At 41.5% G+C, this 27,383-nt stretch overlaps 1 protein-coding gene across 1 annotated transcript in view; it reads left to right on the top strand.

Annotated features, from left to right (window-relative positions):
- Positions 1–335: 335 nt before the first annotated feature.
- The window catches only part of DCHS2 (dachsous cadherin-related 2), a 114,937-nt gene continuing 87,889 nt past the window's right edge, over positions 336–27,383 (top strand). Inside the window, exon 1 of the mRNA XM_051618287.1 lies at positions 336–2,153. Coding sequence (XP_051474247.1) covers positions 336–2,153 — 1,818 coding nt within the window. The remainder of the gene's footprint in view (positions 2,154–27,383) is intronic.

The following is a 27,383-nucleotide window of genomic DNA, read 5'->3' as shown; positions in this document are numbered from 1 at the left end:
TGCCTCTGCACCCAGAGTTAGCCCGTTAGCTGGCCACCGCTGCCCCCTGCACCAGCTCAGCCAGCCTCTCGCTCGAGGTATCAATTTCGGCGAAGACCTCTCCGACTGCCCGGTGGCCCTAGAGCACCGCCGCGCCACCCGGTGGGGCGGGGGCTGCGCGGGGCGGTGGCTGCGGGGAGCCGCCCTCCCCGCCCCCTCGCACAGGCTTGTCTTTCCCAGCACGGGCCGTTTGCAGGATTTCCTCCCGCGGCGGCGGGGCGAAGCCACCTGCCCGGCGGCGGCGACAGGGAGCGGCGCGGTGCGGGCTGCCCGCGATGCCGGATTAGCAGCGGAGCATGGCGCGGCGGCTGCGGGGCGGCAGGTGCCGGGGCGGGAGAGGCGACGGTCCTCCGACGGGGCGGGCGCTGGCGCTGCTGGTGCCGCTGTGGCTGTGCGCGGCGGGCAGCGGCGCGGCGCCGGTGTATAACCTCAGCCTGGCGGTGGACGAGGGGCTACCGGCCGAGACGCTGGTAGGGGACATCCGAACGGGGCTGCCGGCGGGTTCGGGGCCGCCGGGGGGCTTCCTGCTGTCGGAGGGGAGCGGCGAGTCGGCGGTGCTGGCCGACTTCCACGTCGAGCCGGAGACGGGCATTATCCGCACGGCGCGGCGGCTGGACCGGGAGCGGCGGGCGCGGTACAGCTTCGCGGCGGCTACGCTGCGCGGCGAGGTAGTGCAGGTGGAGATCTCGGTCACCGACGTGAACGACCACTCGCCGCGCTTCCCGCGGGACTGCCTGCAGCTCAACATCTCCGAGCTCAGCCCGCCCGGCACCGCCTTCCGCCTCCCAGCCGCCCGCGACCCCGACGCCGGCCGCTTCGGCACGCAGGGGTACGCGCTGCTGGAGGGGGAGGGCGGCGCGGCCGCGGCACCGCCGCTGTTCCAGCTGCGCTACGGGCACCCGGAGCCGCTGGAGCTGGTGCTGCTGCGGCGGCTGGACCGCGAGCGGGCGGAGACGCACCGGCTGGTGGTTGAGGCGTGGGACGGCGGCAGCCCGCGGCGCCGGGGCCGCCTGCGGGTGTCCGTGCGGGTGCTGGACGAGAACGACAACGCGCCCACCTTCAGCCGCGGCGAGTACCAGGCGCGGCTGCGGGAGGACGCGCCCCCGGGCACCGCCGTCTGCCGCCTGCGGGCCACCGACCCGGACCTGGGCGCCAACGGGGAGGTGCGCTACGGCATCAACCGCCGGCAGAGCGACCCCGACGGCTACTTCGCGGTGGAGGAGCGCAGCGGTGTCCTGCGCCTCCGCCGCCCGCTGGACCGCGAGGATCGGGCGCTGCACCGGCTGGTGGTGGAGGCGCGGGACGGCGGCGCCCAGCCCGAGGTCTCCAGCGCCCTCGTGTCCGTGGCCGTGCTGGACGTGAATGACAACCGCCCCGCCATCCGCCTGCTCTACCTCACCGAGAGCGACGGCCCGCGGGTCTCCGAGGGGGCGCGGCCCGGCGACTACGTGGCCCGCGTTTCCGTCTCGGACGCCGACGAGAGCGACGAGGCGGCAGAGGCCGGCGGCGACATCGCGCTGGCCCTGCTGGGCGGCGACGGCGCTTTCGCGCTGCGGCCGGCGGGCGCCGGCGTCTTCTTCCTCTGCGTGGCGGGGCAGCTGGACCGCGAGAGCCGCGACCTGTACGAGCTGCGGCTGGTGGCCACGGACGGCGGCACGCCGCCGCTCTCCGCCGAGGAGCCGGTGCTGCTGCGCGTCGCTGACCTCAACGACGAGGCGCCCGCCTTCCCGCAGCCCCACTACCGCGCCGTCGTCTCCGAGGCCGCCTCCCCGGGCACCACCGTGCTCCGCCTCAGCGCCCACGACGCCGACGAGCCGGGCTCGCCCAACGCCGAGGTGCGGTACGCGCTGGAGGGCGACCCGGCCGCCCTGGCCCTGCTGCGCATCGACGCCCGCAGCGGCGCCGTCAGCACGCGCGCCCGCCTGGACCGGGAGCGGCAGGCGGCGCTGGAGCTGCGCGTGGTGGCGCGGGACGGCGGGCGGCCCCCGCGCGCCGCCGCCTGCCGCCTCAGCGTCCGCCTCGAGGACGCCAACGACAACGAGCCCCGCTTCCAGCGCGCGGTCTATGGCGGCCGCCTGCCCGAGCACGCCGCGCCCGGCCGCTGCCTCCTGCAGGTGAGCCGGGGGTCCCGCCCCCCGCGGGGACCTGCCGGGGGCTGCCCGGGCCGGGCGGTGTCCCCCCCCGCTGGGCGTCCTCCCTGTTGTCTGGGCTGGCTGTCCGTAAATCCGGAGCTCAGTGGCAGAGCAGCTGCTCTGCCGCCGTGTGACGGAGCGCTGGAGCGCCATCGGCGGAGCCCGGTTAAGTAGCACACTCGTAACACTGCAATCTTCGCAAGTGCCCTTAAGAATCTGTTCCGTAAAGCTTGTAGCGTGCATCATGAGCACAGAAGCTCAGATGCCCAGGGAGAATCAAGTACCAGCTCCCCTCAGCTCCCGCAGAGAATTAAACTGCCTGTGAAACTGTTGAGGACCTGGTGATGGTCCTCCGAGCCCCGTCAGGGAGACCCATCTCTGAGGGTGTGACCCACACTAAAGCAGAGGGATGGCCAGAGAGTGTAACACAGAGGGAACTGAGATTGAACGGCACTTCTGGGACCTTGTGATGTTTCCACAGTGGTCTGCTAGTGAGGAGAATCCATTCACTCTGCCTTCAGAGAAACCGGTTAATGCTGATAGAAAAAGTGTTCTACTTGTCCAGCAAAAAACCCTTTAGTATTTGCAAGTCAGACTGAATGGGGGCTTTGCAGGGCCAGGGGTTGCCAGACAGCCCTTTTGCTTTTAGCTTGGAAAGACATTTCAGAGTTGATAGCTTTGAGCTGAGCAAAGCCTTGTGTACCAGTAGAAAATTCATGGCAGTTGATGGAGGTACAAGTTTTTCAGAGTTTGTGTAAGAACCTTGCATGAATTCGGGGATAAAACATGCTTAAATAGGGATAGCTGCAATGTATTTTTTCAGTACTTTTGAAGAAAAAGCATTCTGTCTTTGTCTCTGGGTGGTCTACTTAGTTTATCTTTTTTAATCAGGAGTCATTGGTGATGTTCTGTGTCTGACGATCATTTATTTTCAACAGAAAGCATTTTCCTCTTGTTTAAATTGCACTCTGAGCTCAAAAAGTACACAATTTGCACAGCACTAGTAAAACTCAATCTGTAAAATAGTTTGGGAAGGTTTAAGGTTGAGCTTACAGAGCTTTTTGTTTCCTAGCCCAGACCGAAAAGAAAATCCCGCCATTGCCCTTTCTTTCTCCTCTAGCTCTGAGGAAAAGAAGGATATTCTGCACTGGCAACCCCAGGAATGCTCAGCAAAAAAAAGTGAATAATGTGATTTTAAAAGCTCACCCTCTCCTGGGGCGGAATGAGGTGTCCGTGGTGCTGGAAAGCAGCAGGACTTAAGCCATGGGGGTGCACTGCCAAAGCCTGACACCATGGCTGGGGTTGATGCATAGTGATTTTTTCCTTTTGGTTTAATCAGGGACAAGCATCCTGAAGGATTCCTGAAGAGCTTTAAAGAAAATAACCAGTGGCTGTAGTTTTATTATTTTTTTCTTTTGGGTTTGGGTAGACTAATACTGCAGATTTTGTGGCAGGTCAGTGTAGTCAGGTATTGTGGATACCCCCTGTGGTGTGCTGAGTTTTGTAAGTGTCACCATGCTGCTTACCATGCTGCCAGGATCCTGTTGAGAGAATGAAAAGAAATAGCTAGGTCCTGGTGGCAGAATGTTCAAACCTGGGATATTAAAGCCAAAGGTGAACAAGAATGAGGCATGAGAGAGGTGTGCAGGGGAATAGCAGATGAGCATCCCATGGACTGCCAGGGAAGGAAGCTGGTGTTTCTGCTTGCAGATTAATAATGCAGTTTCATGCAATGCACTTTCATGCTCCATTGTATAGTAGGCTTAAGCCTTAAACATACCTACCCTTTAAGCCTTAAACATACCTGCCTTTTAAAATTATCCTAATATTATTTTCTCCATTTTCCTGATACGCAACCACTATGAGCAGGAAAAGCTGTCATGAAGCAGGTGATTTAATTTGTGTTGCTCCAGGAGCTGCAGCTAGTGATAAGAAAGAAGAAAACAGTTTTTTGTTTTGCCCAAGCTGTTTTTCAGGGTCTGTGGTATGAGTCCTGTCTCTAAGTGGGCTCTTGAGCTTAAAAACTGTCATGAAAAGGAGGTAACCAAGGCCTATATTATTGCTGCTTCTGGAGAACTGGAAACAAACCAACACACCAAAGGAATCTAGTCATGTCACTTAGCTTCCTCTGGTCTACCACCCATGGGGCAACTGAAGAGGACTGTGGTTTATCACACATTTGTGATAAACATTTGTGCTCTGTTTTATATTTGGATCACGATCGTAGTAGCTGGAATTCTTCTAAACCTTCAAGTCCTTCCCTTCTACAAGTAGAGGGGCTCTTGCAGTAGTGCAACACTGAAGTCTTGTTCATTAGTGACCTTTGCTTAGGGACCAACTACTGATGAACCCTCACTTTAGAGATCATGTGTCTAGTGTTCTGCCCTTTGCTGTAGCTCTGCCCAGTCACTAAATACTGGGCAGTTTATTCGCTTGTGTTCTTGGTTGTGTGTTGAGAGTAGGAGATTTCTTCTGGGAAATCTTTTACTCCTGCTGTGATGTGAGGCCACACCTGGAGTATTGTGTCCAGTTTTGGGCACCTCAATTCAAGAGAGATATCGAGGTGCTGGAGCTAGTACAGAGGAGGGCAACGAAGCTGGTGAAGGGCCTAGAGAATAAATCTTATGAAGAATGCTTGAAGGAGCTGGGAATGTTTAGTTTGAGGAAGAGGAGGCTGAGGGGAGACCTCATCAGTCTCTACAACTGCCTCAAAGGACATTGTAGAGAGATTGGTGCTGGTCTCTTTTCACAGGTAATTAGCGACAGAACAAGGGGGAATGGCGTCAGGCTGTAACAAGGTAGGTTTAGATTGGACATTAGGAAAAATTTTTTCACAGAGAGTGGTTAGATACTGGAATAGGCTGCCCAGGAAGGTGGTTGAGTCACCATCCCTGGATGTGTTTAAGGGCGTTTGCATGTGGTGTTGGTGGATATGGTCTAGGGGAGAACTTTGTAGAGTAGGGATGAAGGTTGGACTCGGTGATCCCGAGGGTCTTTTCCAACCTGGATAGTTCTGTGGTTCTATGACTATTATTTAGGTTATCTTAATTTCTCCTGCTTCTGTCCACAAGTGTCCCATCATGTGGGCTAGATTCTGAAGTGAATCAACTTGCATGTAAGTCTGTCTTTTACTGGTTTCTCCTACTTGGTAGGAATTCACTGGTTATCAGAATTAACTGTGCACTTAGGACATAGTTTTCAGCCACTTCTGGAAACACTCCTTTATTCCAGGCATCTGTATGGGCTTTTGTCCCTTCTAGTGCAGATTGACTAGTAAGGGAGAATCTGTATCCTTAAAAATAAGTGGAATTTATTTGCATCATCTGGTATAAGAAAAACCTGTAGGAATGTAATGATTCCATCCCTGGGGAAAATAATACACATGAAGATCAGAAATCTCAGCAAGCGAGTGGGAGAAAGTCTAAATGAAGAAGAGGTAAAATCAATGGGAAACTAATGGGCTATCTAACATTAGAAAGTAAAGGTATGCAGTGAAACACTAAAGTTGATTTTTGAAGACATTAACAGTGTTTATCACATTTTTCTTCATTTTTTGATACTGAACTTCTGGTTTATAACTGGTTGTTATAGGCACACTTTTGCTAAAATTTAAGCTTTACTGGTTGGAGGATTACAAAGAAGCAAACAAACAAAAAGATGCAGGCACAGGGAGGAAAAGGTGAACACAGTTGGAGAGAAATCATATACCAAGGCAATTTGTAGTAACAAAAATGGAAGCAGCAGAAGCACTCTTTGTGTGATGTGATGTCAGCATATGTTTTAGTAATGATTTTATTTTTGTAGATATATCAGCATCCCTGTTGCTTCATGTAGATGTACTGTATGTTATTTTTGAGTGATCACTGGCTTTATGGATGACATTTTTTATTCAATTATTATGATGAACTTTCAGAATAATATGAATCTGTTTCCTTTAGATCTTCAGCATGACCTACAAAGGGGGTAAGACAGAGGAATGAGTGAGAGCACCTTGGGCTTTCTCCTGTTTTTCTTACTATACCTTTCACCCTTTTCTCAAGGACGAACATGATCACAAATGCCTGTGGTGGTGATTATGTCCTACTCCTGCACTCCTTGGTGTTAGCTTGGCAATTTTAGGTGGATCTACCATGTGATGATGTATACCTCTGTAATGATTGCACCTCTGTGGCCTAAGAGTGAGGAGTGTGAAAAAGTGTCTCTCTATTGAGCCGTTCTTTTAATCCTATGATGAATCAAGGAATAAATCTTTGCTAATGTAGGCTTAATTCTAATTACAGATATTAATTTCAAGCTTTTTTAAAGTGATTGCAGTGCTTTTCAATATTCATTCCATAGTTCTCTTTAGTAGACTATGTCTCCGATTTATAGCACTGAATTGCTAGCTTTGTCAGGATTTTCAGTCTTCTAGCTGAAGTAACAATATATTCTATTTGTCTCTCTTTCATGCAGGAGGCCAAAACTTGATCTGAAGGGAAACAGTTGAGCACATCAAGTTGACACCAGTTTTGCTGGTGTTGTACTTTTTACCTTAATAGGATAGAAACACCCCATTCTGTTTCGTATCCTCCAGGGACTCCTGCATAAAAGAGTATTTCTCCCGTATTGGGCTGTGCAGAGCTTATAGTTAGAAAGAGATCTGGTGACTGTGGCAGCTCTCTGCTGAACTCATATTTTCAACTTAAGGAAGGCATTTATTTTGTGATATACCACATAGTACATTATGTGCATGTTTGGGGCTTATCGGTTAAACTTCCTTCCACTGCCAGGGTGTGCTGTAGCTTGTAAGGTGCTCTGTAGCATAAATGCCATTCACTTTATACTGCACATGCATTCTTATGAAAAGTATAACATTTTCTACCTGTAATTGCATCTTGAAGAGAACATTAACTGTCATGAACTGGTGATGGTCATGTCAGTGTTTTTTTACTGTTTTTAATGGTTTATTTACATGTTTATTTGTTTTAGAGTCATCTCTTGACAGAGCAGAGGAAGAGAAAAATCGTGTGCTGCTTGTCAGATGATAAAGACCCATATGCATTCCACTGTTATGACAGCTTGCACTTTTCTGGTCCATTAAGGAGGTTGTTTTGACTCACTCATTAGAGCTCCGCAGTTCCTTTTATTTAAAAATAACATACTTTCTGATGCTGAGATTGTGGGCAGTTTGTAAATGCAGTGACAGCAGAGAAAGATTTTGTTTAAAGCTCTTTAACCTAGACATACCAGAAATTATGGAATAATAAACCTATGGGGTTTTAGAAAGCAATATTTAAAGGTACAATATATGTAGGATTTTTAAAGTGCTTACTATGTTTGAGAGAAGTTGTTTTTTCTTACTTGAATATTCACATTTCCAAGAGGTACTCGCAGAATGAGAGAGTTCTAAAAAAGACATTTTAACATGCATCTTTACCTAAGTTTTCTCTGTCTTGTACAAAAGAAGAAAGAAAAGAGGACAAAAAGGGATGGAGGATACATCCTTTCTGTGAGGGATGGAGACTTAGAGACTGTAATTTCTCATTGTGCTGTTGAGCAGGTAGCAGCATTGGCTGCAGACTGCATTTTTCTTCATTTTCTTTCCTTGAATGTTGAAGCAAGGAGCTAAAAGAAAAGTTCTTTCTCTGATGGCTTTTGTTCTGGATCATTTAGTCCACACTGCAGTTACTGAAACCAGAAATGAAGCCAGAAATCTGGGTTCACGTAAGTTATAGAGACCATTAAAATCCAACTCATCCTAGTTAGAGATAAGACAAAAAGAAGCTAGAAGAGATTAGGCCGTGCATTCCTCTGTTTGCTTGTTGAGCTTTCCAGGACTCATTTTCAATGCATCAGGTTTAAAGAAGTCAACTGCATAAAAGGTAGATTTTGTTTGTTGACTTAAAATGCTGCTTTGTTGCAAAACTAATGCAATTGATAACAAGAAGACCAAACCCCAGATTGAACTACAGTTACAGCAAAAAAATTATAGTCTAAACTATAACTATAATGGAAAACTATTTTATTTTTATTTCTTCATCCAATCCTTATCATTATTTTACTAATTCTGAAAGTAGTTAACGTGACATCATTTATCTATTAGGTATACGATTTTGTAGCAAGTATCTCTTTCAAAATTCACAACAAGCATCCCTTTGCACTCCAGAAGCCAATGAGTAGATTCTTAGTAGATTATAATAGCTTTGTGGCAATAAAATCACTTTTCGTGGCTAGATACAACTTTTTGTAATCTGTTAATATGTAGCTTTAGAAGTCTGGGCTCAGAGTTTAATAGATGAGATTTTGAACCTGTGCAGGGATCTGCTGATGGCAGTACGGAGCTGATTGCAGGAAGAGAGAAAAATGAAAAGAATTAGAAAACAGAATACATTATTTTAATCATTATTTTAAAGTAATTTTAAATTAATATAATTTCTACATATTCTTTTGCTTAAGATTTCTAATTATAGCTTTTAAGCAACAGTAAAACCATTCAATTTAATAATGGAAATATTTATAAGAATGAGTGTCTGTTCCTTGATGCAGCTCTTTCAGTGCCAGCATCCAACAGTAAATGGATGCTTTGTAGATATAAGATGTAGATGTAAGATCCTGAAAATGCAGGGATGTGAGAAATGGGAGGTGGAACCTTTTTAATTTTGCTGCTCTTAGTTTGTAATTACTCTTAAATGTGGCAAGTGTTTAATTTTCAGTGTCCATTACCTGCAAAAAACAGACCTCTGGCAGTAGTTTCCCCCCTGCCCATGTACTAAATCTAGTGCTGTTTGCTAACGAAAACCACCACTTAGAGAACATCTGAAGCATTGAAATGTTAAAAACATTGACATGGAAACATTTGGCTTTTATTTGAGAATTAAAAATTATGTGAAAGCTTGAGGAAAAAAAAAATTAAGATTACTACAGAAACTGACCTTTTTTTTCCCAGTTCTCAGGAAGTCTTTTAACTGACATCACTAAGTTGGCTCTGGGTGGAGGCAAAGTTTGAAGGCTCATGTGTGGCTAAGTCTGAAATTATCTGCACTCTTCAGTGTAGAGCCACGATGAGAAAAGAGACTTGCATGATAAAGGTATTCTTGTTAGAGAAATTAGGTTTATGCCTAGCTTTGGGGTAGTGGACGAGGAGTAATGATATTAAATATTCTTAATCATGTGCTTTATGTTGCAGGGATTTCTGTCTTAAAATATTAGCTAAAAGACTACTCAGAGCACCAGTGGCAAACATAGAGTCCTTGAATACCTTTTACTGCTAAGCTGATAACATTTTATGCAGCCTAACAAATCATCATCACTTAAGTGTCCAGCAAGTGTACATTCATAGCCACTGACCTTCTGGAGTAATGATTGTGAACTACTTTTTTAGATGGAAGGCATTCTAATTCAGAAATGTAATGTTCACCTTTATACAAAAAGCTGACTTCAGCAGTTGTCTTATAACACACTTGAGCAAATTATTAATAAGCTGTAAATGGCTGGGTATGGCCTGTCTGTTCATTTATCAAATATTAATGTCAGTTTATCATCTGTATAGTTTTTCATAAACTGCTAGGTCAGCAGAAGGCTTAGTCTTTACTGGAAGGTTTTAAAGCATTGGGAAATATATGAGTTAGGAATCTCTCAAATTCCAGCTTACTATGCAAACAGATTGGCACATTGCAGAATGAGCCTTTTTATTTTACTTCGCTGCTCAATTCATTATTGAAAACAAACTTCTAATTGCATGCTGAATAAACATAAATGATTTACAGAGTTTGCATTTCTCTTTTAAAATGCATGAGTTTGATTTAGAGCCTATTCAGTTTTATGGATTTCAGTGTGTACATAGGTAGCTTGGAGAAACTTGATCTGCAGTGCACTAACAACAGAGTTTGTCTGAGCCATCCCCACTCCACATTTGGTGTAGTATGGTAAGTAATAACACTGTGGGGTGAGGAGTGCGGCTCTCTGTCCAACGGGTTATCCAAATCCTACTGCAGGTGTTAACAGTGCGGTGGCACAGATGCCAGCTAACAAAACACTTGGGGGAAAACACCACACAGCTCACTTGGCACAGGTGTTATGTGTATTAGTTTTAGTGGACCAATATCTCATCTAGCTCCGTATCCTTTTTCTCATAGATGCTAAAAACATATGCCTTGGATGGGTGTAAGGACAGGGCAAACATACGTGAATCTTTCCCTCATGGATTCTTGGTGTTCAAGCATTTTCAGCTCAAGGACATCGCAAGCAAGATAAGAGTTTCTTTGTAACTCTGAATGGATTTTTTATTTTTTTTCTGTGAAACATACCTAACCCTCAGCTTTTCCCAGGTATCATCAGCCACAATGTACTGTGGCAAGGGATGTGCCAAGCAGCTACTGGCTCCATGAGGAATTGCCCTTTGCTTTGAACCTGGAGACAGAGAGAATGATCAGTCCCAACTACTCATGATTTCACACATCTGTTACATCACCTCTCCATCTCAGTTCCAGTACTCTGTATTTAAAAAAAAAAAAAAAGTAAAAATTAGCATTTGGCCAGGAGCTACTCTTGAACACCAAATGTTGAAATGTGCCACTGGTTAAAATATAAAATTAAGTTATGTTTACAAAGGGTGATATAATTCACATTTTTAGAATTTGATAGAAAACACTATCCTTGCTCTCAGTCTGCAAAGAAAGTTTACTAAGCTTTGTAAAAAGGTGGTTTTTTTAGGAGGGGCAATAGATTTTTAAAATACTATGTATCATTCACAGCTCATTGCATCATTGCTAAGCTCTTTGAGACTCCTCTGTAAGAAGCTGTACAAAATTAGGAGCTTTTCAATTTAATTTGCACTTAGGTAAAATAATTTCTCTGCTGAATGTTTAATTGCAGGGGATTTACACCATGCCTGGACAACATGTCAAGTGGTGCTGTATTTAGCATTACAACAGAAGATGTGCAGATACTTCTCAGCTTTTTGTGCTGAACTGCTCTCCAATATAAATTTGTATATACAATTTTGTACATATATATATATATATACATAAACGTCTAGTAGATTAAACAGTTGTATCTATCTAACACATACATGACCAAACACTGTAACTGTCAGCGTTTACTAGTGCACTCTAATGCAGAAGGAATATTTGTAAGGACCCATGTGCTGGCTGGCTATGCTTGGTTTAAAATCTCTGCCAGTTCCTCTTGCTAATTACTTGGTTAGGGTTTTCAGGGTAGATGCAGAAACTATGTATCAAAGTAGGCAAATTGCTGATGAAACTGCTGTGTATGAAGTCAGTTCCTATTCCTCCCTCAGTCCCGTTTAAATCAAGTAATGCAAAGAAAGTTTTAATGAGGCATTCTGTATGTGGGTAAATGTGACAGTACAACATAAAGCCTCACTCTTCATGGTAGCATCTAATAGTGAGAGCTTGCAGAATGTGTTTTAAGGGACCATGCTTTTTTTTGCAACCCTGTTTTGTGCCTGTTCCTTCACTTCTACAAGATTCCCATAAGCTTGAATCTCTTTGAAACAGTGCTTTTTTTACAAGTGGGTTTTCATTTTGTAGCTGAAAGTACAGCATTAGAGAGACACGGCTCTAGGTTCTGTCTGTTCCTCTCCTTTGCACTAAAAAACCCCTAAGCATTACATTTATGCCAGACTTTACTGGCTCCATTTCCTGCTGGATATGACTTAAAATAAACATCAGGATACTGTTGTGCCTATTTACTTGTGCTTACAGGCTGCACTGCTTTAAGCATAAAACTGTTGCAGTACCAACATTATTTGCTGTAATGGAAGCAAATGTACTAACTTCCAGCTTTGACAGATGTCTGTCTCCTGCACTGACCTTGTGTAAAGTGTTATTTTCTCTCCTTTCCCCTCCTTGTCCTCAGCTACTTCCTTCATGCAGAGAATCAGGTTGTCATGCTTATGTCTGTTCCACTTCCACTGGCTTGTGCCTACATCTGGTACTGGGAAAGAGTAACAGGAAGAGCAATTTTTTAACTAGTATCTCACTAAACATATGCGAGGCAAACAGCTTGTGTATGCCTTTTTTTCTTTTTTTCTTTTCTTTTTATTTTTCTTTTTTTCTTTTTTTCTTTTTTTTTTTTTTTTTACCAGTTATAAACAAACACATATGGTTTAATGCAGTGTTTGAGGGCTGAATGTATCTTACCAGTCAGAGAAACTGTTGGAGATGACTGCAGTCTGCCTCTCGTGTATTACCTTCTATGTGACCTTCTGTTTTCAAATGTGTAAAAGCCCAATAAACACAATTTTATACTACACACGCAGTTTTTCCTGCTATGTTGTGTAGTTGCTTTGAGTTCTGAACTGATGTCCTGACAAACCAAAGTAATGATTTACCAAAGCCTTTTCTCCCAAGTGTCCTTTTGCAGTGTAGATGCATTGATAATAGACTGATCTTTTGTATGAAACTATTTTCTTACAGACTGTTACCAGTTTCAGATATATTGATATCTTTAGCAAATGGAGTTATGTATTAAACATTCTCTGTATATATAGGTACCTAATTAATTTTACTTAGGGATACATTGTTAATCTTTCAATAGGCTAGTGTCTTGGACATTTATCCAGTTTGATTGTGTAAGAAACTCCCAACATTTTTATTAATAACCTAATTTTATGGATGCATTTCAGTTTGGAACTTTTTTCACTGTGATGCTTAGTGACATTCCTGGAAGATCTATGTGCACTTACATGGGCATGGGCTTAATAAAGGTTGTCCATTGTTCTGTTCTGAGAGGATTTTTAGTTGTCTTAAGATGATCCCAAATGGAGAAGAATAAGCTGTTTGAGACAAGGATTGTCCCTTTGTTGATGCTTACACTGTTCATTGTAGCATAACTGCATGCTATATAGATAGCATTTTTGTGTACTAGGAGAAAGTATGTTAATCTGAAGAAAGTATGAACACAGAATTTAAACCTTAACATTTGCAGCTATGATTGGGGGAAGGAGAACAGCACCCTGAATCCACTAGCCCAGCACTTGCTTGGTTTTCAACACGTTGATTCCGGTTTTGAGTGTTTTGTGTGCTGTCTTCCTCATGAAGACATCAAATATATTTTGATTTTACAGCATTTTGAGAAATGGAAAGAAACTGAAAGCACTTCAGATTTCTTGGGGCATGCTGTGCTTACATTTGTAGGTACTCTAGTTTGGCTCTCGGGCAGCTTTTTAGCACCATTAGTACCAAGCATCAGTTGGTGTTTGGAGCCACATCAGGATCCACTCTCCAGCTCATGGTGCAAAAACAGGACAAAGCAAAAATTGCTTTGACTGAAGACTGGCTGTTTAACTCAGCAGAAGGTTCAGTAATGCTGGATTTTAAAAATTGCTGAACCTGGTAATTCTTGCCTGCCTCCTGCTTGGCATAGACCTGTAAGCTTGTGCAAAGTACATGTAAAATGCCACCATATAGTAACACTATACAAGACCATTGTGCCAATTAATGGCTGCACAAGTTGTGAGACAGTGGGGAATTGGGAGGCTCTTTTCAAAAAAGCTTTTGTTGCAGAAGCCTACAGGCAGCTGCAGTTCTTTGAGGAGTTTTCAGGTTCTCTGGATTTTGAAAACCCCAACTAATTTACTGTTTGTGGGTTTCTGAGGGGGAGAGAGAGCACTGTGAGCAGGACACTGTAGGAGCAAGGGGATGAAATAAACTCCAATAAAAAATGTGACCTACTTTTACAGAGCACAGAACAACTTCTTAGTGTAACATTTTAAAACAATACGTGCTGCCATTCTTAGTAGTACTAGAATAATTATTTTCCCCTGAAGTTAAATTTGAAAACAAAGTCACAACTTAGAAAATCCTTTTTCTGTTAGATTTACATTTGTATAATTTTGAAAAGATCTAAGTGAGATGTTTTGTACTGGTTTTAAAAAGAAAGAGGAAAGGCGAACCCGCATATATTTGGAATCTCTTGTTTGTTTGTTTTTCATGTCTTTAGCAACAAGTTTGGCAGTGTTGCAGTCTTAAAATTACTTTACTCTGATGCCAGGCTGCTTTTGTGTTCTTTTTCTATTGAAAAAGCCAAACCCCAAATCTTTTTGGTTTCTTATCTGCAATTAAAGAAGTAAGGTTTATATTTTCATGGAACTAATCAATAATTATTTTTTTTCTTATTTATTTTAATCTCCATCTGTTCCTGTATCTGAGAAAGGGGAAAAGACCTGACAGTTGGAACACACTCTTTGAAAGGCTGACTGCTTTTAATTTTCTGAAATGTTTGTCTAAAGGGAGGACCCAAGCCAATATTTGGGAGTAAGACCAGAACATGTGTTACATTTGCAGAACCCTGCAGTTATGGCATGCAAGTTATCCCACAGTTTCTAAAACTCTATTGTTGAAATGCCGTGTTGAAAAATGTTTATGTTTCCTGGGAGATTCTGATGTCTTTTGTATTGTATTGGAGGCCACTTAGTATGTAATTTTCCATACTTTGATTTTATGTTACAGCACTATTCTTACTACTTGCTCATGGCTGTTTTTCCTAGAAAGTGTGGAGGAGAGTTAGACATATTGCTAGGGATTATCAGGTGCAAATCAGCTTGGAGAAGAGAAGTCTCCAGGAAGACTTTATAGCAGCCTTCCAATACCTAGAGGGGGCCTGCAGGAAAGCTGGGGAGGGACTTTTTACACAAGCTTGTAGTGATAGACAAGGGGAATAGTTTCAAGCTGAAAGAGGGGAGATTTAGACTAGGTATTAGGAAGAAATTATTTACTGTGAGACACTGAAGCAGGTTGCCCAAGGAAGTTGTGGATGCCCCATCCCTGGAAGTGTTCAAGGGCAGGTTGGATAGGGCTTAGAGCAACCTGGTCTAATGGGAGGTGTCAGTGCCCATGCAGAGCAGCTGGAATGTCCTTTAAATGTTTTTTAAGGTCCCTTCCAACACAAACCTTTCTACGAAATCTCAGTGCCTGCCATCACCAAGGGCTCCCAGTGACTACATCTCCCCCTAGCCCACCAGCATCTCTGGGAAGTGAAGCAGAACTGCTGCGCCTTCTGTAATACATGGGCAGGCAGGTGTTTTCATCAAGTCCCTGGCCCTTAGCTGAACCAATGGACCTCTCTGTCCTATCATCTGTATTCAGTATTTTCCAAATGGGAACTGAGAAGTTACTTGCACAGAAATGTTAATAATTAACAGGTAATATCTCATAAGCTGCATAACTTCCATTCCTGTATTCTCACTCTTGTTACAATGGTCGCAATCATTTCTGATGGCAGAAGTGAGGAAGGTACTTCAGCTCTAGCACAATACCAATAGTAAGTGTGCTATCCTCTCATCTTAGCACACCCTTTTCTGCTTACTCTCTTCAATTCATGAAAACCTCTATATTTTTATCATTATTGACTGAAGTCCCACACTTCTCTCATATCTGAACTCCTTTTTGTTAATTGCCTTTGTTAACTGTTCATTTTTTACATTATGTATCTATCACTTTAAAACTTTGAGATACAGGCTAACTGTTGTTTATTCTTCCGTTTAATTTAAACTTAAGCAATAATTACATGGTCTGAAACAGTCATGTCTGATGACTTTTTTATTTTCATTAGTTGTGAGTCTCTGACAAGTTAAAGCTCTTCATAAAGAAATTATTCCTGGTGATACTCTTTTCCAAGAGCATTATAATCCTCTCTGTATATCTTCAGATCTAATAATGGGACTGAGAAGGCCCATAGCAAATACTCAGCTTTATTCCATGTGATGCAGGGGAAAAAAATCTACTGAACAGCGTATCCTCTGAGCATTATCTCAACACTTTACAGCTGTTAAAATCTCATCTTCTTGCACTGAGGACTAACTACCTATGTTTCTCTTGGCTCGTAGACTTACACGTGAATTAGTTCTGTGGGGTTTTTTTTGTTGTTTTGTTTGGTTTTCTTGTTTTGTTGGGTTTTTTTAATAACATACAGGTTAACTTGGGTTACTAGTAGAATTCCTCCTCTGGTGGGACATTTCACTGTCTGATATGTTAGGGATTTATTTTGTCAGGCCATTCATTCTTTAAGCCTCTGGAATCTGAACATCTGTGGGGTCTCTAAGCACCTTCTGGAGATACCATAAATCTCTCAAGCAACTGTTGAGATTCATCCCAGCACCTCTTGGCTTCTGCATCTTCTGGCTTTTCATAACAAAGCTTTTCTCATGTTTTGTTCTCACGTGAATCTTATGTGTCTCAAATTAAATAAGACCACATCTTCTTTCTATTCTCTGAAAATAATATTGAGATTTCCCCCTCTGTAGGCCCTTTTTTAAAGCCTTTTTATGCTTGTGTTTTATCCACACATAGTGAATTTTTCTTGCTTGGGTATTCTCTCTCCAGTTCCTCCTTGTGGACAAGCAGGAGAAAACTCGTTCCTGACTTTTAACAGCCTCACACAATGAAGCAATTGTTTTTCTTAATGGCCAGTCTTTCTGTCTGGTTGGGGTTCTATGGCTGGACATGGTGTGTATGAGAGTTGTTACTGAATGAAAAAACAATATTTATAAAACAATTTCCAAATGTCAGACAAAGTTCATGAGTCATTTACAGATTCCTAGACTGTCCCAGTGAGTGTGGATATTCTTGCTATGTAGTACTAAAACTGCTTTTCTTGGGTGGAATTGTTAGTGAAGCCTTCAGAGAGTATCAAGAGGCAGACAGTCATCTGTCATATTCCTCATCCTATTTTTAAAAAGTCTCTAGAAAGTTCAGAACTCCTGAATATTTAGAATATCTGTAATCCCTTTTAGAATTAGTATTTATTGAACTAAATATGTTGCTTCCCTAAAAAGCAAGAAATGGGAACTGTGACTGGGGATTATAAACATGTCAGTCCCTGCCCATGGCCGGAGGTTGGAATTAGTTAATTTTTAAGGTCCCTTCCAACACAAACCATTCTTTGATTCTGTTCCTCTTGCATCTGTGAAGTTCTCAAGTATGATATCTTTGGTGGTGATAATTCAGCATACATGTTGCAGTTGCATGTACTAAATGGTAGAAAAGAAGTCCCAAGTAATTAAAAGACTGATGGAAGATTAAATAGTCATTAGGTATAAGAAGGAGGAAGACTGACAGAGACAGAGATAAGACTGGCATGTTTGACTATCATCAGCAGTAGCCAGGAACAAAAGAAATTTTGCCATTATCATGAGTTGGTGATCAGAAGTGAAAGATTACCAGTGCCAAGGGGAACATGATGACTTGTTTCTGAAAAGAGACCTTCAAGAGTGTTCAGGTTTGTGTGAGTTGTGTTGCAAAAGTACATGATTACTGTGCTTAAAATACTTGACAGGAAAAAAGAGATAATTTTAGTTTGGGGATAAATGCTCTTGTGAGAGTTTCATATGGTCAATAAGATTGAAGCAGAGTGCTACAAGCTGCCAGAAACACGATTTTGCTTTCAGAGCAAAAGGATCTATCGGTTTTTCTCGTTTGTAATTGAATGCTGTGAAAGCGAAGCACACTCACCCAGAACAGTGTTACAAAGTTAAGGATTTGTGTAAATGGTTTTGTAATGACGTGAAGCCACATATGTTTAGCCTGAAATGTATCTCCAGACTGATCTACAATAACACTCTTGTAGCTGTGAGACAGGAACTGACCATCAGTTGCAGCAGCATCTTTTGGACAGCATCATGGTTACAGGTGCTTCATGTACTCACTGTGTTCTGGTCATTTAAAACAGAAGCAGGTATATGAGGCTGCTGTTTGATACAAATTTCCATTGTGTAACAAACTGTGATCTAAAACCAAATTCTGCAGTGAGTGGGTGTGGAAAAGGAGAGTAACACATTTCAGGGAAGACATTTCCTCTGAAATAGTAAATATTTTGCTTGTCAGCCATAGAGGGGTTGTGCTGAGGAAGTGATAGGCAGCATGGCTTGTTATTGTTTCTTGCAGTAAAAATGTCAATTTCCAAAGACAGAGGTTAAGCTGATAGCTCCATTTAATACCATGTACATATAGAACACTTTATTCTGTAGATATCTCCATGGATTTTACCAAGTCCAACAACGTGGTGGTGTTACTTCTCCTTTAAAATATAATGAGAATGGGATTAAATCAGATACTGAAATATAAGTTGAGCTATAGTTATTTGGATAGTCTTATTTAAAATGAGAACTCCAAGAACACTTTTTTTGGCATACAAATCTCTAGAGTTACTCAGCTTCCTGAAACAGCACGTCCTCCAACTACGTGCAGTCATTGTAGACCTTCTTGCAAACTGTAATGTACTACACAAATTTAGATATTGGGAACATTGTGTGTATTTGTGACAGTTCCAGGACAGTTTTATATCTTCAGAAAGTTAGTAGGCTGTAAGCATATTAATCTCTTGTAGCTGTAGCATCAATAATATGGATAATCTTTATGTGATAAATTATTTTAAAACTTCAAATACAGGCATAATTTGGTAGAGCCATCTTTAATGTGTTCTTTCAATCTATGTGTTTTGGGGTAGATAATTAATTTTCAGTAACTCCAGCACCATCAGCTAGAAGTTCTTTTAGGTTAATTTTTTGGGTCATCAATATGATTTGGCATTTAGACCAGGAGGACAGTAAGTAGTAGCAGGATTAGGCTGTTATTGATATCTTCTCTGGTTCACATCCCTAGAACTGTGCCTTCTGTTAGCTCCTTTGTCACACTTACTCTGTCTAGTTCAGTGCTTCAGATCTTACCCTGCCTTGTCTGAGCTGAAAAATTAATACAGGCTTTCAGTCAGAATAAGCTTGACATTTTTTTTACTGCTTTTGTCTATATCAAATTAAATATGAAATGAGCAAGGTGTTGCAGGATGAATAAAACACTGACATTCTTTGGAAATTAAGCAAATTTTGTTGATCCTTCAAGCAAAGAAATCAGTAAATTAAATGTTCCCTCTGTTTTTTTCCTGATAGCTCAGCTGTTAATTCACTCATACAGGGACTGAGGTGGAAATCAATCTCCCATTTTCTGGAAGAAAGTGGGTGGTATCTGTAAAGGAAGGCTTTTCCTGATCATCAAAACCAGACACAATTCAGACGACAATTTCCACAGTCACAGCTGTAGACTTGTCCTTGGAAAACATTTCTAGTCTTGAAGGTGTTCTTTATAATTGTGATATTATTCTGGTAAGACATCGTAGCATGCCATGGTATTTCCCAGGGAGCTGATGATAAGAAAATGAGAAGATGGATTTCATCTTGCAGAAATAAGACCTAAGAAAGGAAAGTTGAAAGAAAAATCCCGCACAGTGAAGTAAGGATCTCTTTCATAAAGGAGAAGTTACTGTGAAATTTCTGTTTTCTTTGTTTGTACTTCCACCCTGTCACTGCTGTTGGTTTATTTCCCAATTAGTTAGTTCAATACAAAGTGGAGGGCACTGGATATCATTGTTGACTTGGGAAGGACCAGAGGTGAAGTTGTAGAAATGGCATAAATATCTGAGAGTCTTCAGAAATGCTTACTACTTACTCATAAGGACATCCATTTCTAATCACAGGGAACAACAGCCTGAACTCTAGTTAGGCCTAATTCACTAAAATATGATCCTTGTCAAAGGAAAACACAGTTTGAGAGACTTACAAATACCTGAAACTATTGAAGGCTTTTTCCACATGCAACTACCAAAATGCAAAACTTACTGAGGTTTTATGTGCAACACACAGGCTGCGGTTTCCAGGGTTCCAATTTTCTGCTCACAACACATAGTAACCAAAAAAAGGCTGATATGTAACACATGCCAGTGAAACAATACTGCACTAAGTGGCAAGCAAAGGCAAGAGGCACATGAAATGCTGAACAGGTGGAATTTCTAGGGACGGGGAATGAACACATTAATAATCTCTCCTGCAGAAATTAAATCTCTCAGACAATCGACCTAACAATTAGGCCTAAAGTATTACATCCCACTACAGTGAATGCAGCTGAGGCTGTCTCCTTTAAGACCTTTAACACCTGGACAAAGCAATTAAAGCAGTTAAGCTCCAAAGAAATTCCTCACCATTCCCAGCAACTGCTCCAGGCATCTTTGTCATTTTTTGTCTTTATATAGCCATTTTGTAACCTCTGAAATGTGGTAGGTAAGTGCATAGCCAATTTAAAATCCCCAGACTATAGAGGTCATGAGGACAATGTATTACATTTAGCCTGCTACCACATGGAAGTAGCCAAGTATTCTGCTGTTTTGAATTATTTTATTGGAAAGTCCCCTTTACATAGAAACATAATGTTCTGATGAAGCCACACAGCAAAAGTTACTGAGTTTTTTACATCTTAGTAGAGGTGGTACCTAGAAAATTTCTAGAATATTTGAAAGATATCTCTTTGAATTTTAGATATCAGTATTTTCCATAGGAATGGGACAAAACATGCACTGTTTTTTCTTCCCAACACTGATGTTTCTAACAAAGGGAATTAATAATAATAGTTACATTTCCCACTCCTAGCTGTGCCAGGGTAGGCCCATATCTAGCCGTATGGCCTTTAAACCCAGCAATATAGAACAGGGAGTTTCTCCAGCTTTCTAGTTTCTCCAGCAGTCAAGCTTTCAGGTAAGCCAGTGTTACTGAACAGTGAGTGGAATGACTGCTAGTGTTTAAATCTGAGTGGGAGGGTTCATTGCTCCCAGTCCACCACACAAACTACAAAAGCTGATGTTGTTTCTTCTGTATTTTAAATATTTTATCAAGGTCTGTAATATTTCTACCCTTTTATCATGTGATTGGTTTATTTTTCTTACTTGATTTGCAACTGAAGCTGTTTCAGCTTCTTACATCTGTCTTTTACATTCTGTCTGGACAGATACTTTCCTCCGAAAGTCACTCATACAAAATGCGTGTATTGTTGCACTGTGCTTTATTCCATGAAACTTTCCATGTTTTAAGCAACAGCATATAGTAAACTGACAGATACATGAACTTTGAAGACTGATTTTCATAGAATATTTCCAAGTATATAAAGAGATTGATTGAATGTTTCTAAATATATAAGGAGACTTCAGTTTCTTTCTAATTGTTCACGTTAAACTTTTGCATTATAATATTTATCAGCTCAGTAGAATTATGTTAGAATTTTTCATAGCATGAGCCAGGATGGTGACTTCTTCTGTGTGCTGCTAAAAACTTGTTCATATGAAAAATCTGCTTGTAGTAATACAAATGGAAGTAGATTTTAGAAGAAACTTTTATGTTTGTCAGCAACATTTGCATCTTCATGCTTTAACAGTCAGGAATATTTAGTAACATCAATGTGACAAATGTGGAACATTTAGTCCTGTCATGAAGCATTTTTGGTGTGTGGCAGGGTTTCTCTTTTTCTAATTAAGTCAACTGAAGATGCTGTATTGTTTTTCCTTGTCTTTTTGCAGTGTGGTTGGTAAGTTTCCAACAGTCTTACCCAAGATGGTGGTCAGTCTGTTTCATTCCTTGTAGTCTAGTTCCATCTTAGCACTTGAAAATGGCTGGTACCCAGGGCTTTACCAAGACATTTAACTACCTGTAATTATATAGTCATCTAGCCTGTAAGTATAAATAGTAAGACTGGTTTTAATTTTATCCCTATTGGTTCTCTGATGTCAGTTACAATAATACTATTTCTGTTTATTTAGATCTAGCTTTGGATAATTTACTTGCATAGCAATTTAAGCTATCTCATTTCCTACAGTGGTACCAGGCATGAAGAACAGCACAATTCAACATGCTTGGCTCTGCCATTTGGATATCCATGTGTTTCTGGAACTTGACAGCTATTATTGCAAAGTTATTATAGTACTATTTTAATTAATATTATAATTTATGCTATTACGCTTTTTTTTTTCTCTCATTTTCTGCGATATTGTGAAGAGTGTAACTTTGAACAAACTTTCTGATTCATTGCAGCCTGTCTTTAGATGCATCTATACATGAAGAGCAGCTTGGTTTCGCTGTCTGAGTACAAGGGTGCTTAACCTAAGAATCAGTTTGCATTCTTTAGTAGCAGTATTTCAGCAGGAATCGAAAAACTTTGTGAGATTATTTTAGTTGACAGTAACTGTCAAATTTCCATGTGTCTTTACTGCAGAAAAATTCTGCCCTAGCTGTGTAGATCACAGATACAGTTCATCATCAAATGTCCTAAATCAAATTTACAGCCACACTTTTTATACCTTCAGAATGACTGTGGGCAGTATTTTATTACAGAATGAAATTTGCTTGCAGAACTCAACATCTGTATTGTGTCCAGCTGCCTTCATCTGAGGAGCTCTAGAACAAACAGGTCAGGTCCTATCATGAAAAAGAAACCAACTGCCCACTTTTCTTTGTAAAACAGAATACTGACCCTCACTGTGAAATCAGGGCTCGAAGGAGAAGGATAAATTTAACAGCTGCTTTTTGTTTCTCTTGAGAAGGCTCACATGCTTCCTTGACGCCTGTGTTCATTGTCCTTAGGAAGCAAAAACCTCACTGCTTGGAAATACTCTTAGTCCTTCCACTTGCCTGGATGCTATTCTCTGTGGCCAGGTGATGACTGTTTCCAGGGCTGCTTGTCCTCAGCTCTGTCTCTAGTGGTTGTGTAGATGAGTAAGTGCCAGGAGACTTATTTTCACAAGGAACTTGGTTCTTGAGGCTACATGACAAAAGTGGATTTCTTGTGGAGAAGGAAACTCCACAGGACAGAACTTAAACTAAGCTATAAAGAGTATTTTTTTCCACACTGGCACCAGAAGCATGGCAGACGTAGTTACAGTAAGGAAGGAGTTGTGCAGGCATTATCTTCTAGGACAAAAGCAGCCAGTGTAGCTGAACTGCTTCTCCTCAGGAGCAGAAAGTCTGTATCCTGTAAATGGATGTCAGCAACATCATAACAATAGTTTTCTTTGGCTGTAGTTCTCCATCACTGATTCTGTTCTTTCCCTCTCCTTGTTTACATACTTTTGTTATCCCTGAGTGTCACCCAGAATCTCCCAGTGCTTCTGGGAGCCACCATCCTTGCAATGTGGGACCTGACTGAGCTATAGCTGTAGATTCTTCCTGCTGAAAGGCTACTTCAGTGGTTATTGCTTTGTTGAGAACAAGAGAGGTTCTCGATCTGAAAGGAATTTAATTTTGTTCAAAGGAAGGACTTGCACATCTCTCCTTTTCAGAAAGCAGTGGTGCCTTTGGCCATGGTGCTTGTTTGCCTAAGGGAACAAAATTTCTTATTCCTTTTTTTTATAGTGCTGACAAAGTACTGCTTACTTGAGGGGCAAGGAGAATTTTATTTTAGCTGTTACTGTCAGAAGAGTTTAAGGGAATGGCTTTGGCCTTCTCTTTCACTAAAGCTTTTTTGTTGTTGTCTTCATCCCTTCTGGAAATTATCTTCAACTTTTTATGTGTCCATCATGGAAAAAAGCTATTCAATATGTAATTTGAAACTGATGGTTCTGTCACTTTAGGAAAGCATCCTGTAGATGAGCCAATTCCAATGAAGAGGTCTTGAGATAAGGGTGAGAGCCTTGAATTTGACCTGTTATTTAATGGAGAGTTAGTCAAAGGAGAACAAACTGAGAGATGTGCTGTGCCTGTGGCCACTGAGCAACTGTCTTGCTGATTTTTAATCTGGTTGGAGCCTTTCCAGGATTTGAAGCTGTGGTGTGTTCAGTTATCTGCTCTGTTGCAAAGTTCTGAGGCCTAAAGGTGAAAAAAACCTGTGATCATTGCCATGAAGTCCAACTGTGGCAGGAGCAGGACCCTCTGAGTTGTTCTGTTCTTTTGAGTGTTTGGGAAGAATGATAAACTCAGATGAATACCAAAACAGGTAGCCTAATGTTCTATAGGGAGATTACATTTGATATGGGTGATATTTGAAATGTGGTAGGGTTTTTTAACAACTCTTTCACCAGAAGCATCTTAGGATTGCTAGGGTTCAAGCAGCTGTATAGATTCCGTGTGCAAATCTTACATCTTGGATACCAAGGAAATAGTGCTCTTATATTTGATGGCAGAGAAGGATGTTAGCAGTACATAAGCCATTATATTTAATTTTTCCCCAATGATTTTGTGGCAAGCAAGAGCAGGGACATAATATGATTTTCTGAAAAGAGCTCTGAAACCAGATCAGTGCAAGCCCTGTAACCCCTCTGAGGTGTTTATGGCAATAACATCCCCAACCGGGAGGAATCCCTCTTCTTGGCAGTTCTGTGTAGGCTTGGAGGCAATTCTTGTCAAGTCTCTCATTTGGCTTCCTCAGGAATTGGGAAGTTTTATTACAGATGGTAAGGAAATAGAAGAGGTGAAGGAATGGAGAGCCAAATACAGTGTGCTTCAAAGGATACCCTTCTCAAACAAGTTTTTAAAAGGGAATCTGACATAACTGAAAAACAAGGAAGAAGTTAAATTTGTCCTGGTCCTACAAAGCCAGATTGTTAGGAACAGCTCTGTAGTATGTTACTAATGAATATTCTTACTCTTCGCTCCTTCTTAGCCTCCAGGAATGGGACTGAATGTCTTGGGCTGGTTACTGCTGCCTCATTTGTCACAGAAACTACTGTGAAAGAAGCTGGTCCTCTTGACAGCTAAGGAAAAGAAGTCCAAAATTGCACAGATAGTGAAACCTCTGTGCTAAAAGTGTGTTCCATTGTGGCTGGTGCTGATGCACATCTACAGGAACCTGTCCTGTCAAAGGAGAGAAGGTTTTAATTGTGTCAGTGCTGCTAGTTTAGGGATTTTATGGGAACCAAATGTATGCTAAGGAAGTATCTGAGAGTTTCCCAGAAAATTAATGAAGTCTCATTACACTTGTTTACATTAAAAGGTCTAAATGCAGTCATTCACATGACATTATCTGGTCACCCACAAAATGACTGCTGTGTGACCTTTCAAATTTGATAAAAGTAGGATGCTATTGTGGACAGGTTAACCCAATAGACAAAATACAAATAGTTACTTTACTGAATGATTAAAGCCTGAAAATGAGGAAAAATAGATCTGTTTAGATATTATCCAGCCAAAGAAAATAAGGACCGAGACCTCAACAGTAGCTGAGATTTATGGGATTCTGATGCTCACTGAAAATAAGGCTTGTATCAACTATATACTAGCTTAAAATTAATTCAACATTTGTAACTACATCTATATTGTAACTGTATTTATGTGTTTAAGCACGTTAATGTGAGACAGCTGCTACAGTTTCATAGAGGGATGAAATTCACATGATGAGCTGTTTTTGCATGCAGTGGAGAGGATCTAGTATAATTCATAGTTAAAAAAGTTGTAGAAAAATGTGGTTTTACCACAAGACTCTGTCTTGGCACTAAGTAAGCAGTTAAGCTGTGTCTTGCTGCAGTTTTTTTTTATTTTCACCGGTTCAGAGTTCGAAACTGTAGATGCTTGTTATCTGCAAACCAGCAGAAGCAGCTAACTTTCCTCATGGCTATTGGTAACACATGTGAAGATGACAGACTTTTAAAGATTACCGAAGTGTCTATCAATTACCAGTATGCCCATGGATGAAGTCAGGTGATCTTTGAAGTTATCATTGGTAGTACTAATTCCCCAAAGAATGCAGAGGAGCTGCATGTAAAGTAAAGCAGACAGACATATTGCAAATACAGTTGCCACAGGATTTTTTTACTAAAGACTGTGCTTTTCTGCACTTGATCTTTTGAGTTGTGTCAGCTGCTTTCATGTAATTCTTGCTTTTTGAATTAATTAGTTTGTTTTCAAAGTGAGATCACTCTGACAGACACGTGAGATGAGTGAGTATTCATTATGGATTTAGTTCTTCTGTTTAGTTCTGTGCTAATTTTCCTAGCTTTAAGAGGCTTTTAACCCCTGTATTTTACAACAAGAGACATTTCTCACTTCAGTCATGAAATTATCCTATTCAGTACTGACATACTTTCTTTGCTTTAATTGCTGGAAATCCGGAAATAATTAGCTATAGAATTAAGTTTTAGAGGGGGAATTTTTACACTTAATGCATGAATCCCACAGCGTGTCTAATTTCTGAAATGCTTTTTTTTTCCCTGTTGCATTTAGTATTTGGGCATTGGTAGCCTGAGCTGTGGGCAGAGCTCTTTGTCTATAGCATTATCTTCCACAGCAGTAGTCGTGCCTGCCTGCAGTTGCTAGGAAGCAGAGGGCTCACATGAGGCTGTAGTCCAAAACACAGATCATTCCAGGCTTCCCATAATTTGTCTTTATCCCTTTATTTATTTTGCAAAACACTGTCAATACTTAATACCAATGTATTTTAATTGTCTTTGGGAAAGTGATCTTGATATGATTGATTTGGGCACAAGTACCAAAAGAGTACATGCCAGGAGGACTCTGTTCACATTTTATCACTGATACTGTTGCCATGGAATGATATTATTTTCTATACTAGATGTGAAATGAGCCTTGATAAAGGCATACAGTCTGCATTCCTTTTCCTTTAAATGCCAAGGTGCTGACATTATAGAGCTGATGATAATTTCTGAAATTTCCCAATCTATTGCTAGCATATTAAAAAAGAGTGGAATTCTTTGCAAGGGGAAAGATTATTAAAGGAGGATAAATACACCGTGGCAGAGTTTGCTTCAAATTTTGTAATAAGTATGTCCATAATAAAAAAGAAATTGTATAAAAATGTTTATTAATGGAACATTTGTACTTTAAGAATTTTAAAATACTGAAGATGTAATTCTCCTGTGATTAAAGGAGTCACAGAGATAGGAGGAACTAGTTGCAGTAGCAACTAGTAGTTATTTTGCACATTGTATTATAGACAAAAAGGAGACACCTGCAGGGAGGAAAACAATGCTGAGAAAGAGACCTTTCTCTGCATGCTGGCCTGCATAAAGAGCTTTTCTTTTGTCTGGAATCCACCGGTGGTGACAGTGGGGTTAGTTTCAAAATGTGTTGGAGTGCAGTCATGGTCAGTTCAAATCAGTGCCTTGGGATTTCATGCTGTAATACAGAATACTGCCCATGCTGGGAAATGGATTTTGACATACATTTTGCAAATGCCTTTGTGTGCTACCGTGATAGTGTTATTACAATCCTGATTTCATCATACTACAGAACAGTAGGAATTCACAGCAATGTTGCTGTGTTTTTCTGTCTTCAGCACAGAAGCTATCATGTTGGTTTTATCATTGTTATAACTCTAGTATAATTTTATATTAATTTTATAGTGGAATATTGTAGCTTCTTTCCTGCCCATTCTTAGAGTTGAGTGAAAAATCCCTGCAACTTTTTCTTTCCTGTCTCATGGTTCTATTTTTTTATTTTTCTCTTTAAAG

This window comes from Apus apus, chromosome 4 (assembly GCF_020740795.1).
Source record: "Apus apus isolate bApuApu2 chromosome 4, bApuApu2.pri.cur, whole genome shotgun sequence".
NCBI lineage: Eukaryota > Metazoa > Chordata > Aves > Apodiformes > Apodidae > Apus > Apus apus.
The sequence above is the reverse complement of the archived record's forward strand: the minus strand, read 5'-3'. Positions and strand labels throughout refer to the sequence as shown.